Source organism: Coloeus monedula (assembly GCF_965178545.1).
Source record: "Coloeus monedula genome assembly, chromosome: 3".
NCBI lineage: Eukaryota > Metazoa > Chordata > Aves > Passeriformes > Corvidae > Coloeus > Coloeus monedula.
In genome coordinates this window covers 86,596,066-86,616,303 of record NC_138783.1, presented here as the reverse complement: position 1 = coordinate 86,616,303, position 20,238 = coordinate 86,596,066, and the positions used below count along the sequence as shown (strand labels likewise).

Below are 20,238 nucleotides of genomic sequence, written 5' to 3'. Positions count from 1 at the left end.
AAGGAGGCTCTTGTGATTTGTAACAGATAAAATGCTTCCTCTTTCTTCATTTTTAAAGAAAATATGTGAAAATATGGCTCTAAAACTGGTTTGGGTGTCCACAGTGTCTGAATTTGAAGCTGTCTTGCAAATAATAATGAATAAAATACAGGAAACTAATAAAGACTGATAAAAGATGGGGAACAGCAACACCAAAAATGAAAATCCACGAGTGATTGCTCCTGCAGTAACATTGATTTCTCTAACAGTGATAACAGCTAAAAGGATAGAGAGTGCAATGTGTTGAGAAAGCAGGACTTCAGGCACTGAATTTATAAATACTGAATATAATGAAAGCCACTATTACATTTTCTAAAAATATTAACATCCATTGCTTGCAAGAAATCCATGAGGGAACCATACAGCATAAAAACTTAGAGTTTAGAATTTACTCTTGTGGTAGCATTTGTCAATCCTATAGATGCTATGGAGAAAAGAGCTAACTTCATGATGCAATATGTGACTTTCCACATTCTGAGTTTCCAAAAAAGTTTACTTATGAGTATCTATTTCTACCTTCAAGTTTGCAGAATATCATTTTTCTGCCAACAACAGAAATCTTTCCTTGATATTTTCACAGAAACAATAATTTAATGAGCTTTTTTAAGGTTTTTTCTTAAAAAACAACAGGAAAATTAATGTTTTCCCTGGTTTTGCTTTTCTGTTTCAAGACTTTATTTCCTTTTCCACATTAATTGTTCCAAAGCAGATTTTTCAGGATGCAAACACAAAACCCCCCTTTATATACATTTAAAACCTGATGTTTTTGCAACTGCTAAAAGGTTGCATAGTTGGGTTTGGAGGCTTGGGCATGGGGATTTTTGTTTGTTTCAGGGGTTTTTTTAAAAGAAGTTGCATTTAAAAGCATTAAGTCCATTTTGGTGCTGTGCTGCATGACTACATGTATTTATAGAAAAATCTAGTCCAATCCCCCTCTGCATTTAATATTATATCTCTTTGTTCATTTATAATGTACATAGAGGCATTTTTAACTCTAGAATGAAATAACATTGCTGAACAACATAATCTAAATGTCTAAAGCATCTGTTGTGTTATGTGCATCCATTATTGGTATTTTGATGAGGTGGTGTTCTACAGCCTCACCATTTTAATGGGTAATGGGGTGAAAAGCTCAAAATATGCAATGGATGTGGAAGAAAAATGAGCATGCTGGACAGATATATACTGTGGAGCACCTTGTAGACTTTATTTCATTCATTTCTTTGTTTCATACTAGTGTAAATTAGGTGTGATTTGACTCAGAAAATTGACAGTATGGGTGCTCATATGAATTAAAAATAATTTTTTTTTAAAGTGTTCCTCCCCATCTGCTACTCATTTTAAGGTAACAGGAAATGTTTTCAGTTCAAAGAAGTCAGTTGGAGTTCTGTACTATATATGATATGTTTTCCATTCTTAGTGTGATGCAATGCATTTCTATTGGATTTCATACCTCAAGGTTTTGGAATGTTGTTGCTGTATATGTTAAAAGTTCCCTGTCCTTTTACTTCATGTTAACTCAGACTCCATTTCCTCTTCAAATAATACAGTAAAAGAATGCCTAGAAGTCACTTACTAAAATGTATGCACATTCTAACCTGTTAAAAGTACATAAAGTTCATCGTTTGAGGTACCTTAGAGAAGACAAATAACCAAATAGGGGTTTTTTTCTTTTACCTTATCTTAAAAAATAATTAACTTAAAAATAAATTTTCCACACCTTTCACAATTCTGACCTATTTTTACTCTCACAACCAGACTATAATTCTGTTGAAATATTAAAAAACTTATAGATCCTAATAGAAAAATATACAAGATTACTGTAACGTTAAAAGAACTTGGCAAAATCACTTACAATTCAGAACAATTTCCCCACATGTATCTTATTAATGTCATTAGCAACACTGATGGTGCATGAAGTTATATACACATTTTAGAATTATATCAAAGCCCGAGAGTGAAACTTTTTCTTGTGCTCCACTTGCAACATAGGGAAAAAAAGAAAATCAAAGTACAAAACTGGCTTACTTCCAGTATGATCAGCACGTAGACACCTACTAAGATGATGGATGCAACTGTTACTTGTGCCTCTATATTTGCATGAAGGTACTGATGCTTCATGGAGAGAGGAACACTTCCAGGCTCCTGCAGGAAAGCTTGAATGTTTATGAAGATAGTGCCTCTGGTGAAAGAAAAAGAAGTTTTGTTTATTCCTGGGATGAAATACCTTTTGTTTTATTTGTGCATTAGTTTTATATCAAGTACTTATCAATATATGTGTTATATCTTTAAAAAAGCAAGCAACTCCTCAAACATTCTCAAACAAACTGGATCCCTCTAAAAAGTATTGTTTAGAAATTAACTCAAGTACAAAACAGTCTTGTAAATCCTTTCAAAGAACAAGAGTCATCCTTTGCTGCCCCTCTGAAACATGCAGTGATAATTACTTTTAAAACATTATCTTAGTCAAGTCTATGGAAACTACTCCTTCAATGCATCATTTTTCAGTCTCTTAGCCAACCTGTTTAGTATCTGAAAGGTTCTAGTTGTGATGATCTGCTGATTTCTTCTTGAACTTAAGGGTAGAGACCAGTTGTATACCACCTGCAAGAGAGTCACATTTAGCAATATTAGCAGAAGTCAGTGATAGTGATATGCCCTGATACAGGGTTTTATGCCTCTTTTTCTCTCTTCTGTCCATTTTGGAGGTTTTTGGTGGATCAGGCATAAAATCAGCCTAAATTAATTCCCCCTGATTAGGTTTGTCATGGGTGCTCAGGTTTAAGCAAACTAACTTATCCTCATGCCTTCGCTCAATCAATGAAGTGAGAGACACATCCAGTAGGTCCTCTGGAGGGAGGATGCCAAAACACACTTTGTGTTGACTACAAAGAGCAAAATTTTAATACAGGAAGCCAAAGGAAGCCTTATAAAGGTAAAAGAAAATGCCACTTTAATTACAGTAAGTTTTCTAATGCTGAAATTGAAACACTTCTCAGCAACAAAAAGCATGACCACTTAATCCACACAGTGGTAATGGAAATAAGTGATAAAACACACCTCAGAAAAAGTGAAAGAGAATTTAAAGACCATCACCTGCTGCTGGCGCCTACTCCTTGATCCTGTGTTTTCATTCTGGCTGATTTGTACTACAATGTATTCCTCTTTTTGCACATCAACTGCTTGTGCCCCAAATGGGCCTCCTATGTCTAACTTCAACAGAGCAGAATCATGAAAGTCAGTCAGATTCATAGCTGTTAAGATAGTTGTTAAGGTGTAAATTTCCAGTAAAAATGAGTATAGGCTGTACAAATTTCAGAAAAACAAAGTAGTCAATTTATATTAAAAAATACATTCTTCAGCTAAAATGCCTCTTTTTGAATTTTGAAAAGAACAAAAGAACAAAAGAGATGTCTACTTCCTCACCAAGTAGTACTGTTTTGACCAAGTTTCCTAATTAAAAAAAAGTTACAATTTCAGAAAAAATACATCTTTCCTAGTGACTTTTGGGATTACCAGTGCTTTCACCTGATGTATAAAAATAGCATACAGAAATACGCAGAGAGACAGAGAAGTCAGGCCTTTTAAGTGCTTGTACTAGATGAAAGGCTACACCACTAGTTCAGCAGTTTAAACATCACAGAACTTGTACTGGTGAAAACAACATAGAAACTCCAGAGGAGTTTTGCCAGAGGATTTGCTTTTTGGTCAAAGTTTTGGTCACCATGTTACAAATATCCAGGAGATATTTTCAACCTCCTCTCAGCTGAAGTACTCATAGACTCTATCACTTTCAGCTCCCTCATCTACTTCTTTTTTTGTGAGATATCTCACATGAGGTGTGGTCAAACTACTCTCCTGGTTTAATATCATTGAAAAATCAGCCAACCACGATCCACAAATTCATTGGAAGTCTGGTTCTGTTCATCCCAATACATCTAGGGCTTTTTAAACCTAGTGTTGTAATAGCTCACTTCTGGCATGGTTGAAAAAAGAAGCACCCATGTAGGTTGGTAGGTGGGGGAGGGAGGGAAGGAGGATAATCCAAGCTTGTAAACCCTTCACAGTTCATTTGTTACTATAATAGAGCAGTACTGTTATTGTTTTGCTCCTGTCTGTGACAGACAGAAAGCTAAGACATCACTAACAAAACAAAAATGCAAACAAACAAAAATAACTCCTTAGTTTTGCACATACATGTTCCATTGAAAACCGGAGACTTAATCACATGCTTGAATATCTTAATGGTTTTAACAACTAATAATTTATTGCGTATACTAAAAAGAGTGAATATGTTACAAAAAAATAAAGTGTACCAGATCATATACCCACCAAAATAATTTTCCCGAAAAGATGCTTTGTAGCCGACAAAACTCAGAGACTTTAACAGGAAAAGAAAAAACACAGGATAGTTAGATGGGACTCAGGGCAGTGCTGTACTCTGCCCTGCTTCCAGTGACTCCCAGTAAGACCTTCCATGTTAAGTCAGTGTCTAGTGAGGAAAGATTATTAGGTGCTTCTGGATCTAGAAAAGAGTAATCTCCCACAGTAACCAAAAAAAAAAATACCCTTGCAGATCTAGTGCCAGGTGGGCAGGCAATGCATTCAAAGTAATATAAATGTCACCCTGCTTAGCAAGGCAAGCAGAGCAAACACCACCAGTGACACTCACATGCCGTTCATTAAAAAATTAAACTCCCAAGCACCTGTTTGCTTAAAGGACTCACATAGGAAAGGATAAAAAGATAATCTCACATGTAGCAAATCAGGAGACAAGTCCAGTTAGGGGAATTTACACAAACACAAGCAGAAATGACATATTTACACAAACATAAACAGAAATGACAACAGTTCTCTTCTGTTTCTGAAAGTTTTAAATGTGATTTGGCAACACAGTTTTTCTGTGTCACTAACTGATACATAATAGGAGTCTCAACAGGAACTATATCTATACCTTTAACTAGAGATATTAATTAAACCTTCTAAAAGGTCTGCTGACCTGAAGTCATTAACCCAATGGTTTGGGACAACTTTGGACAGTCTGTTTTTCACTAGGAGTGTAGACACTTATGTCTTGAAAAGCTTCAAGTGAATATAATTATGGCAGCTTCCTTTTAAGCAGCACATTTAAAATAAATCCTGTAATTATCTAGATGACACTAGAAATGATGTCTAAAAATTAAACCTTGTTTTCAAGAAGAGTGGCTTTCTTCTTTTCCTCTACAGATAAGGATACTTTTTCCATTCCATTCTGTGCACTTATAAAACCATCATAAAGAGCCATAGGAAAAAAAAAAAGTGGTTCTCCTTTGATTGCATGTGCAACAGAACATCATTCACCAGTCTGCACTGAGGCTCTCAAATCCCATCAGTTATCTTTTTCCAAACAATATTTAGGGACTCTGCCATAATTCCATTGTTAGACTGCAGCAGATTGCAGCCTTTATGAAAGGTAGAATCAAAATAAACCAGACGAAAACTTCAGACATGCCTATATGAAAAAATATGATTTTTTTTTTTATCAAGCTGCTCTTCATAATATTTTTTTCAGACTTACCTTGGTTTTATGTTTTCCTTATATTGCCAGAATGTGATTTCCCCTAAATTTTAATCATTCAGGTATGAACTTTTGGGAAAACTATCTTTTTACTTCTGATATTCCCTTTTATTCTGCAATTTAATCATGCTTTTCCTTTTCAGAACTTTTTTTTTTGTAATGTGTCCTCCAGTGTGCCCCTTTAAAGCATAAAAATCTCCCTGATGAGATTTACAGCCAGAGCTGATAGTTTTATTTCACTTCAGCTAAACTGCTTCATTTTGATGTAGTTCTATTCTTGAAATTACATTACTGCTGTGAATTAGCCCGTCAAGGGATTTGGGTTTGTGTTTTCTTTGAGAAGCATTACACTGTGGCTGTCTGTATTTACATCTGGCACAAGAGCAGGTCTGCTGCTCACAGCTGAACCAAGAGCTGTGTTTCTTTATCCTGGTTTTCTAAAGAGCTGCTCCTAGAGGTTTTGAAGAGTGTGTGAGAGTCACCTCATGTTACTTTATTTTTATGTGGCTTATGTAGAAAACATGATGGAATGGGATGCAGTGGCTAAACATTTAAACTGGTATTCATTCACCACAGTTTATGCTTCTGTACTTCGGACATCTGCATCTGACAGTTGCTTCCTTAAAAACAGTGCTTTTAAGACAGTGCTTTTAAGATGGAATTCATTGCTTCATTTTGGACCACTACATGAAGATGAGAAGAATTGCTCATGAGGAACATCCATTCTCTCTATTAACTATAAAGAGAGCCTAGGATGACCAACTCAGGAGTAGCTGAGTCACTCTCCACAATACTGAGTCCTGCTCTACCCTCCATCATGCAATTATTTCAATATGTACAGAGGCAGCCAAAAAGTCATGTTTGACAGAGATTCTCTGTTGTATTTGCACACAGATGGCTAACTTTATGCTTTCTTTAACATCTATTTGTATATCCTATTCTGTATACTGTAAAATGGACCTTGAGGATGCTATGTCTATGGATTATTTTTCACCAAGTTTCTGAGGTAGTTACACACTATTCATCCTGATTTATGACCAGGTAACTTATGCTAGTTTCTTGTGGGAAACACAAAAGGTGGAAAGGCTCTTAGGGGTGAGAAAAAAGCAGGTTTCAGAAATAAAGCAAAAGAATTTAGGAGTCAGCTTTGGCTGCAAAAATTTGAAGATAGAAGATACAGTTATATAGCAAGCAAGGACATTAAAACAATGGTTAGAGTTTTTAGGTTTAGCTGAGATAGGTCTTGAAGTTGTAGAAAATATGCTGAGCAAGATAGATAAGTTTAAGCTTAATAATGGAATATTATACATTATTATATAAGTCATAACAAGCAAGTATTGTGTGCAACAGATGTATGTGCACTATTGAAGATTGGTTACAACAGTTGTGTGTAAACTTTAGAAGCATGCTATTGGCTAAAAAGCCTTTAAGAATGCTCTGTAACAGGGAAATCTTTGGCTCCCTGTGACGACATGAACTTTGTACCATCTCTTGGGTCTCAACTCTGTACATTAGACTGATAACAGAATAAAATAACAAAAAGGCTCCTGGAATGTCTGCCTGGGCTCCCCGTCCCATTTGCGCTCCAAAAATGCTGACAGTTTCTCCAGGATATTAGCATTTTAAAGAAGGCATTTTCCCTGAGTCGTAGCATCCATTTTTGCATATTGTCCTTAACTGGTGTTATTGCTGCATTAGTATTTTTGCTTTTCTTTTTTTTATTTCCTATCTCTGTTTGTAGCTGATGAGGTTGTTTCTACATCATCCCTTCACAATATAACAAGTTCAACCACACACTTCTCTGTCCCTATTGGTTTCTGCATCTATAACCTTTTTATTTTCCCCCTTTTTTGAGTGGCAGTAATCAAGTTCCATTATTGTCTACAGTGGATCCATCCTTTCTGTCTGCTCCATCAGTTTGAGAATTTCTGTGACAAGCTCATTTCTACAGCACTTTATCAATTGTGCCTCGAGATTCTGCTTCTTGGCTGCCTCTGCACATGGTCCTGGTCTTCATCCATCTATTTAACAGCTTGAATATAGCTTGCAGGCCTAAATGCTTAGTACATTTCCAACAACATTGAAAGCAGAAATGATTTTTAAATGCTTTCTGCAAGGAAAAATTATGGAGGAGAGTCTGGCAGTAGAGAGCTAGAGTTACAAAATAAAAAATCTTCAAAGGGGGAAAAGAATTAAAGGCATTAGAGAGGTTTTGTAATTCATTACATTAATTTATGCTCCCTGGAGAAGAACCTTCAAGGAAGCTGAAAATTTTGTTAAAATCTGACTGTATTCTTGCCTCACAGTCTTTCTATCTATATATACCTCTTGTTCAGGGAGTGGGAAATGTTGTTTTCCGTGTCACTAATGGTCATGGCATGATTGCAAGTTTTTCTAGTGACCTTTCCTTGCTCCATGATTACCAGTTGCACCAATAATGCAAATTCATGCAGAAATCATTCAAACTCATACAACTTTAGCAAGGAATTTGATAATAAGGGGGTCTATGTCTGCTTGTTCTAGAGACTCCTCATCCATTTGTTCTAAGTAGTTCCACTGAATCCAAAGAAATGAGAAATCTAGCCTATGATATAAAATTCAACATATTTTTACTATTGAGATACATCTTCTGCTTTCTGAATTTGAGACCTTAATCCTGGACTGGAAGTGACGAAATCTGTCATGGAGAGGATGGAGGTACATCCATAAAAATGGCCCCTGTCTAGTCAACTTGATATCTCTGGTTTTGTCTGATTTAGAGTAAGCAGGTACCCATTCATGTGTGACTTCAGGTTATGTATTTTTATTGAGTTTTATTTAGAATATAAAGAGCAAGTGAGTAAGAAACTCTTCACACTGGGTGCTGTGCAAATATTTAATTTTCCAAATGTCATCCCTTGCTCCAAAAGTTTTACTGGGGAGATGTCAAAGGCTTAAACAATCAGACAATCAGATCAGGACCAAAATATTTACAAAAATGCAAGATCCTTGGCCAGACTCAGGAAGAATTCACAGCCCACTCCCCAGGTAATTTCTGATAATCAATCCAAAAAGGGAAAATTAAACTTCTTTGCCCACACTGACCTAATCTTCCCTCACCTGTACTATGGATGGGCACAAGTACAGATGTTGAGAGGGAAACAAAGGTTGTTGTTACTGAAGCAGCTGTCAGGGACAGAGTAAAGATGGAAACTTACAGTTCAGCAAGGTAAGGTAGGTGTGAGATCTACTGCACAGAAATGGGCTGAAGATTTAACTTTTCTTTTGTAAAAAGAAAATATTTCTACTATTGAGAAATGTAGAAATAGCAAAAATTGCATGAGGTACAGTGAAAGAAAGAAGGCACTGTATCAGAGACAGACGCTTCTTTAAATGACAGTGAAATAGCATACAGTTTGATTGCATAATTCCTTAAAAGCATCCATGAATTCCCATTACTTTTTAACTTCACAAAGACTAATTCAAGTCAAAAAGCTAATGTCTAGTTCTGCTCCAGTTGTCTGTTCCCCACTGCTGGACAAAAGTTTAAAATTTGCTTAGATCAGGGCAGTAGTTATTAGAAACAAATGAATGAACATGAAGTATATTTAGCACTTCAGAAGATTTTTCAAGTCTGAAAATGTATGTCACTTGTGGAGAAGAACAAGAATATTTCTCATTCACTCTTTGATCACCCATTTAATGGAGAGACATTTCCTGAAGGTCTGAATGGCCAAAGAGCTAAGAGAAAATAAGAATGTCCATGTCTTAGAATAGGTACATGTAATTAAACAAAGAAATTCTGGAATTTATTCAGGCTCTGTATCTCTTCCTCTATCATCTTAATTACTACTAATGCTCTCCCCTTAACATACAGCCTTTGAAGAAAAGATCTGAAAATGCTTCACACATTTTACATCATTAGGAATATTGAATCTTGCTTCCGGCAGACAGGCTCCTCTAGTCAAGCTTCAGTATAAACTTACTTCTTTCTGGTATTATAGAACTGAGTGTTAGAATTTAAAAACCAATAAATCCCAAGTGTTGACAAAGAGACATTACCAATATTTTGGAAAACTATACTAAAATCACTGAATTTATGTCTGGTGCCTATAGGGAAATCAGTATTTAAAAAAAAAAAAAAAAAAACAAACAAACAAAAAAAAAACAGCCACACACAAAATTACAGACTCAGAAAGCTTCTGTTAATTCACAGGAGGCAAGATGTGTTTCCAGAATCTGCAGCCAGCACACCTCAGTGCTACATGCCAGGTTTGTACCATGGGGATGGCCAAAGCAATGGGAGATACAAGTGAGCTAACAACAGAGAAGATAACAGGAAGAAAAACAGCTAGAGTAAAACCAAACAAAAAATAAAGGTACAGAAACACAGAGATCTCAACTGAAAAGCAGGTCACCCCCACACCAGCTGACGAAGGTCTCTCCCAGCACCAGAGAAGGAGAGTCCTGCCTCTGAGCAAACCTGAGATCTCATGGGCATGGTAGAAAAAACAAAAATATCTAGATGACACCAGGATGACAAAGGACATGAAGTCCAAAAGTAATCACTTAATTTGGTTTTTTTAAATATTTCACACTTTGGTTTTGACTTTTCTAGTGTATGGAGATATACTGTATGCATGAGCACACATTCATAAGACATCAATGTGCTTGGGCAATTCTGGAAAGAAACAGAACTGAGAGGAAGGAGTTAAAAAAATAAAAAAATATATAGTGGTTAGTACATAATCAACACTTCTTAATAGATTTTGAAGCATAAGCAAGAGGTAAAGTGTGTTCATTTGCATAATTTGGCATCATGTGAGCTAAGATACTTATTTGCCCCCCAGAGTCTCATATGATAACCTCCAAGGGCTTTGTGACAAGGACTACTGCAGCACACCTGCAAACCTACCATTAAACCCTTACCATCATTCAGAGAGTAGCAGGTAGTGTCCAATGGGAGCACTGCAGTCTGTCAGCCAGCATAAATTGCATCTTCAGCACTGCTGTCTGAATGGTTAACATTACCTACGTCTAGCCAAGAAGTGGAATACTTTCTTCACTATGAACCAAAGTGGAAGATAATCACATGAACCTACTGCTGGGCAAATGGAGACTAACAGCAACAGTAAGAGGACAGTCAGGATTGCTGGTGCCTTTTCCAAAACTCTTAGAAATGCAAACTTTCTCCTTGACACTTCTGCTTGAATTACTACATCACCTTGGAAAAGAAACATGGCTTTGCTGGACTGCTTGCCTCTCACTTTTCCCCAGCTCAAGTGACATCAGACAGCAGATGGAAATCCAGTTTTCAACACACATTAAACAAACTAAAAAGCATTAGCTTTGGGTTTGTCAAGTAAGAAATGAAATGTTGCATTCTGACTGTCTGACAGCTATTTGTCTCAAAGCATCCTGACATGATAGGTAAAATGTGAAATACAGGAACACCTGTTTGTACTCAAATCCCAGCCCCAACTGCAGTTCCCTGAAACAAACAAAGGGAATAATTGGTTGCAGAGTTAATGTGTACAATGCAACAGCTATGGTTCCAACCCAAATCTGGAAAGAGATGAAATCCTCAATTTATGCTATGACAGTTGATTAAAACTTGAACTTAAAGACTCACTTCCAGTTCATCCCCCTTGGCAGATGAGGCTGTGACAGCCCTGGTGCTCTTTACCACCACACCACCATAGGAGCTTTCAACAACAGTTTCAAGGAGGACAAAAAACACTGATGTGAACAGGATATTGATGGGAGTTTGCAGTTGAAGTTTTTATTGGTCCTACTAAAAGTCCATTTGCTTCCCTTCAAAAAGCAATCTCAACTTTTAATTATAAATTGCCCTAAAGCACTAACATTTTCTTCCTCATTTACCCTACTAATTAGTGCATTATATAGTGTCACTATTGGTGACGGTGAGAATGTTAATAATTAAATCTATTTTAAGTGGACTCTCCCTGTTCAAAGCTATGGAACTGATCAGTTATATAGAAGAACACAACATTTCAAAAATGAAAACCTACTGCACCTTTTCAAAACAAGGCTCCTTGCAGGACCTTGTGAAATACTTCTATAGGTGAATCCTAACACTAGTGAAATAAGAGTCAAGCAGATTTCAGACCAGACTGATTAAATGAGAAATATAGTGGGAACAAGAGATGTAATACAATTGCAAAAGTTTTTGTTTGTTTACTAACTGAATGTTCATTCCCTCAAAGACTTTCCACATTCAGATCTGTATTCATGTATGATGAATACTTTTTATTTGGGGTTGTTCTATTCCTTGTTCTTCTAAACAGTTTCCGGGCCCCAGACAGGTGCCATTCAGTACAACTTGGAGAGGGAGCACAGCTGGGCCTGTGTCAAAGGACAAGTCTAAATGCAGCCAAGGCTCTGAGGACACCCAGTCCTCTCAGGGTATAAGACAGAAAACACCCCCCCTTTCAACCACTTTATCAATTAAACTTCAGAACAGGTTTTTTTATAATGAAAGAAGGATACAGAAGCTTTCCAGAGGTGATACAGCCAACATCTGCCAGGGCATACCTTGATCTGGATAAATGCCAAATAAAATCTAGGGTGAGGATAAAAAATAAACATTTATTAGTAACAGAAAAACTGAAAAAGACCTGCTAAACTTATCTCAAATACTTTAAAATTGCAAAATCAATTTCAAATTGCATTCAACTGTGAGATTGTTTCAGTATTTTCAGGTATATTTCCACCACAGTTGAAAAGCATCTCTGGGATACTTAACAAGGGTAAGTAATATTCCTTCTATTAATTTACAGCCGAAGTCACATTTTTTATGCATTTTTTCAAAACGAATCTTAGGACTGAAGTTGTAATCCTCAGGATCTGTCTGGAAAGCAACACCCACACCTGAGGAAATGCAGAGTGTCATCTATTTTCTTCCTGCCACAGAAGCCCTGCTACCCAAAAAGGAGTTCCTCACAGCTGCTAAAAGAATAAACTCCAACTTTTTGAAATTTTTCTCTGCACTTTCAGTCTAAGATTTTGCTGATTTTGAAGATTTTGTTAAGGGAGGGCAGCACTTTGGCCACTCCAAGGAGATGCCAACCTCCCCATCACCTTCTGCCTTTGACATTGTGAAGCGCTGCCATTGCTGGGGCATCCTCCAGAATGCTCCCCAATGAGCATTCCTCAGGTGTCAGGATCAAAAGATGCATCCTAAATGCAACAAGCATCCATAAGGGACCTACAAGTTTGGGGTTAAGCTGCCTTTAGCATTTTAAATTACCAACTCAACTGCTTACTCAACCACATTGTCCTGAGTGCACTAGTCCTGGCAACTAGAGCACCAAATAGGAGTCTCATTAGGCATGAAGCCTGCACAGTATTGTCATTTTTTGCCTCGAGACATTTTCTGTGAGCTAAGAGAAAAGATCATTGCTCATTTTGAACTATTTCTAAGGAAATGGGGACAGGGGAAGACTACAAATTCAATACTTACAGAGCAGACAACTACAAAGATAAAAAGGCCTGAAACTTTCAGGAATTTTAGACAGCATCTGAAACACAAAGAAACATGTATTTACTATCTGGCTAGTTTTAAAACAGCATTTTCTAGTCTCTTAACAGCTCTGACATTTTAGAAACATTATGTTAAGCATTTATGGGTGATAATATACCACATCAGGGTACAGACACCACAAAGCAAGGTCAGCAGGGGCTTGGGAAGCCTTGGTGACTGTAAGGGCTCCTGCACCAGGTCTGCTGCGAGATGGATCTCAATGCACAAAAAGGAGGATTTGCCCCTTGGAAAATCTAAGGGAAGGCTGCAGAATGAGCTGGATCCTGGAACCACTTGTCCACTGTTGCTGCTGGCCTCCGACAGATCCAGATCTCCCTTAGCTCATTCTTGTCTCTTCCAGAGAGGCAAAGGAGCATTGCCATCACAGGGAGGTGGCATGGCTGCGCTGAAAGTACAGCGTGTTGCAAAGACAGATGGTGTCATGAGTGACTTCCTCAAACCTGGACTTGTGGATACAAAAATGCTGCTAGCAAGGATTTTCTTGCTATTTTCTAAGTCCGTGAGAGACTTTTCTCTCTCACAGAAGAGGTAGCAGAGTTATGTAAACAACCAAACACCTGCAGCCTTGAGAAGCCTTGTTTAGAGTACAGTAGGAAAATATTTTGACAATGGATGTTTTAGGATTTTAGCCAGTCACCCCAAGGGGTGGCTGATCCTTTGTCCAATTAGACCATGAAGAAAAAAGTCTATAAAAGAGTTTGCAAAATAATTAAATAAATCAATCTTGCTGCACAATTCCTGCCTGCTGGATCTTCTCTCCTCCTCCTCCTCTACGGCTGTGGGACACGGTGATATACCCTGGGGCCTAGGCCTGCGGTAATATGGATTTATAATTCACACCCTGAAAAGTATTAGAAAAAGCAGTTTGAAGACAAGAACAAGCTTTAAGAATCTTCTGGGTTTAACAGTATCTTTTAAAACCAAATATACTTCATGAGCATAAAGCTACTAACAAAACTAAGTATTTTTTCCATAGCACATCCATGCCCATTGAAGGAATGCCCTGTTCTGGAAATTAGATGTCATAAAATATTCTGAATTTTCCAAGCTTACTACTGAGTAGGTTAGGCAAGGATAACTCCAAATTAAAATGTGGATGTTGAAAATGCATGGTCTTGAGAAAGAAATCTTAAGATTTAGCATTTTTACCATTTTTTAATCTTACTCAAAAGACAACTCAACTAAAAATTTTCTGACTGCCCATCAATATGTTATACTGATGTCTTAATTTACAGAACCCTTTCTGTTGATTTGACCTCATTACATATTTTCATTTTGAAAGCATCAATATTCTCATTCAATTTTTTTCAAAAGTAAACATTCAAACATTGCTTTTCTGACAGAATGACAAATGCAAGGCTTGACTTAAACCTGATGACAAGCAAGAAGGAAAACATTTCAAGTTACCAGGATAATTAGTTGAAAAAGGAAGAGTGCAATAAAAAAGCTGCATCGACAGATGCTATAGGACAAAATATTAAAGCAGAATATGAAGAATGTCATAAATAATTTTTAATCACAGTGGAAATAAGTTCCTAAATCAATTCATTGACAGAAAGCAACATAAATGACTGGAGACCCATTTTTCAAAAACATTCTTTTCTGAAGTTTCCCCTCTCTTTAGAATTTTCCAAACAGAAGCTGATAAAAACCAGCAGCTAATAAAAATGTGTTGTCACAGAGAAACTGGTACAAAGGGGCTACAGTCCTCTATTAAATACAAGTGGCAACAACTTTACCCAAACTTTGCACAACATGGAAATATAGAGAAGGCAGAGGAAGAGGAGAAGGAAGACAGTTAGGTGGCTTCTTCTAGAAATTCCAAGTAGCCCTACTCTACTGAAAAGCAAGATGGTAGAGAGAGGAAGAAGGTAATAAAGGCATGAAAAGAAAGGAATGATGACAAAAGCCATTATCAGCACTTCATCACTAAAAGCTTCTTTTGGTATTCTGTGATTTATGGAAAACACTTAGTGCCATCTTAGTCATACATCCTCTATCCTGCCTGTCTATTCTGCCCATATCTACACTACAGTTTCATTCTGGAATTTTGCGAATTTATTATGTTATGAATTAATAAATTCTAATCCAGACTAGTTTAATTTTAACATACTTTATATTTTTTGTTTGCACTTTGGACCTACAATTTATAATAATAATAATAAAATTTATTATTTAAAAAAACCCTTGATGTTAAGGCACAAGTGAAATTAAAAAAAAACCATAAATTAAGCATTTATAAATTAATAACCACTTGTTGTAAATAACAGAAACTCATCCAAAGGAGCTGGAAAAATGTGATTAAAACAAGGTTATACAAATGGTTTTAATAAATGTAGAATTTAGAAGGGTCTTTTCCTCCCATCTGTTTGTTTTCATTGGAATTTCATATTAGGGAAGCAGCACTTTTAACAGCTTACATTTGCGACATGATCAGCTTTTGATTCACCCGTGGTTTGCAATCTGTGTCTTCCTACAGTGCTAATCTGGCACAGCAATGCAAGTACAAGCCCTGTGCCAAATCCTGTGCTGATATATGCCTCCAGCACAATCCTATTTGACTTCAGTTGGAAATGCATGGAGTATAAAGCTATAAAGGATTTTACCCCCTCTTCTAAGGCAAATGATTTTTAGTCTGATCTGCATATGGTGTCAGGCAGTTTAGCTTCATTTGCTGTCTCAGCAGAGTTATGCTGATTTACAACAGCGAAGGAGATGATCCCATATGTACAACCTGCACTATAGCATTCAAAATTTATCTCAAGGGAAGTTCTGCCAGAAAAACGTGCTCCTCCCCAGATTATAAACCTATGCTGTACTGGAAACAATGGATTTCACACTCCCAATAGACACCTTTGTTACATCAAATACCAGGGAAATCTACCACAAATGTGAAGAAAGACACCTGCCAAACTTCTTTGCATATGCTCACATTGCACTAATTGCAGTCATTGGAATTCTCCTGCTCCATTTATTCAGCAGCAGAGTGGGAGAGCACAATACCATATGCACAATGAGAGGAAAACAATTGTGAAGTGATGAGCTAAGACAGTATACAGATTGGGAAAAGATGCACTGACATCTCTCTGGAAAGACACTGTAGATCCACAAGGAGGTGTGGACCTGCAGTGTTGGGCTCCGTGAAAACCCTGCAAAGCTATCTGCAGACACCAAACCAAACTAGAGAAAGTATTGAACCTCTGGAAGGGGCAGAGGGAATTAGTATCCAAGATTAAAGGTTTTGCTAGTTAAATCCCAAGCAAAAATATCCTGAGAAAATTTGAAGTTAAGCTCTTATCATATTGCTATCTTTTAATATATTAACAGATTCAATTTCCCCCATGCCTAAATGATGTAAAAGACTGTTTTGGGGTAAAGAGTGAAATATATTAATGTTGTCCAAGATAGAAAAATTCTCAGTTATATTTTGCTTTGTGTGTATGTGAAAAGCTACTGTGATGACTACAGAAGAACTTTTACACACATTTTAATTAAAGTGAAGCAAGAAAACACTGAAGAAAAAAATGCTGTGGAATCAACCACAGGGCTTTTAAAAAATTGTTTCAAAGAAATGTTAAAAGCAATATAGAAGGTATTTATTTACAAATTTAGAATAGGTGCTATGATTGATTCTTGTTAGAACCAGGGGCTCTTGGTCATTATGTAGAGTCTATAATCAATTTCACACTATCAGTGGCAAGATACAGTCTAAATACAGAGTCTTATTTTATTAAGTTACATAAATAAAACATTTTCTAGACATCTATACATAGAAACAAATACATGCAGGAATTTGAAAAAGAAAAAAAAAATGTTTAAATTCAGACCTCATCTTTGATAAACTGAACTTGACATGAAGGTTGTCCAAGATTTCATATTTCTCAGAAGAAGCAGATCTGGGAAAACTTGTCATTTCACTTTCCAGTTGAAACCTTTGCTCAAATTCTGCAGAGCTGTTGTCCCATGAATCATCATCTGTGGTAAAATCTGGATTATGAAGGGCCATACACTGCAACCTGTCACACATTTTCAGTAAACATAATAAAACAGTGTTTTACTTCAACAGGTAGTAGATACAACTGACTTTACAGAACCTTAGGTTCTGTAGAGAGAGATTTTTATGGAAAATTTCATAGAAAGAGATTTATTCAGTACAGAGTTCCCCTTGGTGACACAGCTGGGTAGACTGGGGAGCAAGAACAAAGACCCCATGACATTTAGGTGCACCTGAGAGAACCAGTTCTCTAATACAGCAGGCAGATGTACTTCAGGATTTGGTGTGTAAGCTCCATTATCAGGACCTTCCCTATAGTTCTGCTTTGTCTTTCAGTGTGCTTTGTGTAACAACACGTGGAGGAAATAAGAGCACACAACCTGCAGCTGTCTAAGCTTTGGGCTCTCTAATCACCCTGACCTCAGGCCTTACATCCTTCCCTTCCCTTTTTTCAGGCCCTTCTCTGCTACCAAGGTCCTCCGGAGTAATTCTCTGCTTACAGCCCCTGCTATTCACTTTATTTCCCAGCAGGTTTGGCGTTAGGATATAAGAAAGAACCACATGCAATTAAATAGAAGAGAGCTTAGGAAAAAAATATTTTGAGAAAAATGAAAGTAACTCACCCATTTTCCTCTGAGGAAACCTTCAGTAGTGGTGTCTTCTCTGTAAAACCAGTGTTTTTTGACCTCAAGCTGAATAATTTTGAAAAATTGAAGTGATATCTTTGGAGGGAGAAAAAAAACAGAACAGTAAATACGCAGTAAAATTATTCCCTACAGATCTACAGAATATTTTGCTACAAGTCCATCTAATTAGTTAAATATTCTTTAAGAATGGTATTCACCTAAATTAGGGTTTTCATTACATTTGAACTAGACATGGTAGTTACTTTCTTATACTCACAGGGGACTCATTTATATAGGTTTACACTAGGATACTTCATAAAATATGAGAAAATAGAAGAATTTATTTCCCATGTTATTTGAGACATGGATCACAATCTACAAATCTACTAATCCCTAAAGTAACTTAGATACTCTTTGTATTAGGGAAGAAAATCTGAATGCAAGTACTTCATTTCTGCAGCACAATCCCTTCCAAATGGTTTCTGTCAAGTCTTGGTCCTGGTGTTGCAGATAATTAAACAGAATTACGTAAGTAACTTCTTGCCATATTACAGCTTAACATTGTGAAGGAGCTTTTGCCAAAGTATAAATCCCCAAACTTAAGAAGCAGCTGAAGACAATCAGTCACAATCACAGAGGTCTGTCTTTGGGGCAGGCTTCTGGGAGAGACTAAATAATTGAGCCATTTTAGAATATCTTCCCATGACCAGGCTCTTTCAGAGACATTTACTATCAAAATCAACATTATTCAGGTACACTCAGATTTATTCCATCCAAAACTGTAGTCTCCCACCACCAGAAAGTTTCAAAGAAATATGCTAGATATACAGTCAAAATGCAGGTCTCAACACACCCAGAGGAAACCTACTTAGAAGAAACCCAAAATTTCTTCTACTATTGCTGGACTGTGAGGAGCAAGAAACAATAAAATCATAGACTACTAAATAAATACGCAAAGGTGACTGGGTATTCAATCTTCTAAATATAAGGACAGTTCCAAAAGAAGGATTTGCGTATTTGACTTTATAACACGATGGAATACAGTGCAGTTTCTTACAATTTGTAAAGCTGTGTCTGGAGTCTGACTTTGTAAAATTAAAACTTCCAGGTACTGCTTCAGCTTGTTTGTTCAGTAGTGTTTTCAGTCTGAAGATGTGCTAGGTGCAGAGCAATTGGATACGGTTATTTCAGCCTTGAGTGTCCACAACATTCATTCAAATTCTGCTGTAAGCCACATAGTCTCAGCAGAAGAGAGTGAATGACAGAGATTGAATTACCCAGTACCTCAGGTCAAACGTTGGGCAGATTACAACTCAGGTGCTACATTGCACTGAGACTTCATCTGTGAAGAGATGATTGCATACTCTGAAGCTATCAAAGTGCTTCCTTTTTGAAGCAGAAGAGTATCATTCACACAAAAGAAAGTCTAAGTGGAGAAACCACTGCTTTTGAAGCAATTGCTCTTCTAATTTCATCATGGCTTTCCATGTAAGAGGCTACCTAGAGCTTTTACAAAATGGAACCCATAGGGATAGCAAGAACACTCTCAGGACTTTAAACATGTGCTCGGCAAGCATTGCTGATATGTTCCTGGCTAATCCCAGCATCCAACTACACTCAAAGTCTGCATCCAAAGGGGCAATTTTGCTAACAATTCTGATGGTGGACCTTGAATTTGTGTGTTCAGAAATTTGACTCATGAAAAGACCATTTAGCTGTTTCTGCTTTTAAACACAACAATGTCACTTGCTCCACAGGAAAAAAAGGTTTCAAATCATATATAATAAATGCTGTTCTGATCTTACCTCACCTTGTTGTCAGAGACTGAAATATTATGTTTATGACTTAAACATTTTCATGAAGGACTTTTAAAACTGTATGACGAAAGCTGCAGAGAAGACTACCACACCCTGGATGGGGCTCTGAGAGGCCCTACACCTCTCGCTGATGAAGATAAGATGAAGTAACAACTCAGGGCTGGGGACATTCACAAAGCACAAGCTTAGCACCTTCGGGGTGGAGACCACAGCCCCAGGGCTATCAGCTGCCAGGCTCCCACAGAGCCCCTGCACCAAAGGATGGGGGGAGAGAGTCTTTGGGTGTTGGAAAAGTCTCTGGTCAGAGGCGCAGTGACTGCCCATCCTCCGCTGTGCAGACCAGCTCGGCTGAGGGGCCCTCACCCAGGGAAAAGGCCGCATCCATGTGAAGGACAGCAGAAGGGGGCTGTCATGGCCCATCAAAGACCCCCAAAAGGGGTCCCCAGACCCTACACCAGAGATGATGCAACAGATCCACAGTGTTGCAAGGTACAGTGTCAAACTGGCCCCCTACAGGGGAGACACATGGGCATTCCCACCTTCCCAAAGTGTATATTAATCCACTGGATTCTATACTCTTCAGCGTCTGGCACTGTGTGGTGGCATGGAGACGGCAACAGGGGACCCTCACCACCAGCAGACCAGATGGAGGGGAGCAATGA

At 37.4% G+C, this 20,238-nt stretch overlaps 1 protein-coding gene across 1 annotated transcript in view; it reads right to left on the bottom strand.

The window, feature by feature from the left end:
- Positions 1-20,238, bottom strand: part of OCA2 (OCA2 melanosomal transmembrane protein) — a gene marked incomplete at both ends in the record, with an annotated part of 166,150 nt that overhangs the window by 125,775 nt on the left and 20,137 nt on the right. The window contains 7 exons of the mRNA XM_082277630.1: positions 2,068-2,221; positions 2,561-2,643; positions 3,136-3,293; positions 12,086-12,158; positions 13,059-13,116; positions 16,967-17,155; positions 17,757-17,855. Coding sequence (XP_082133756.1) covers positions 2,068-2,221; positions 2,561-2,643; positions 3,136-3,293; positions 12,086-12,158; positions 13,059-13,116; positions 16,967-17,155; positions 17,757-17,855 — 814 coding nt within the window. The remainder of the gene's footprint in view (positions 1-2,067; positions 2,222-2,560; positions 2,644-3,135; positions 3,294-12,085; positions 12,159-13,058; positions 13,117-16,966; positions 17,156-17,756; positions 17,856-20,238) is intronic.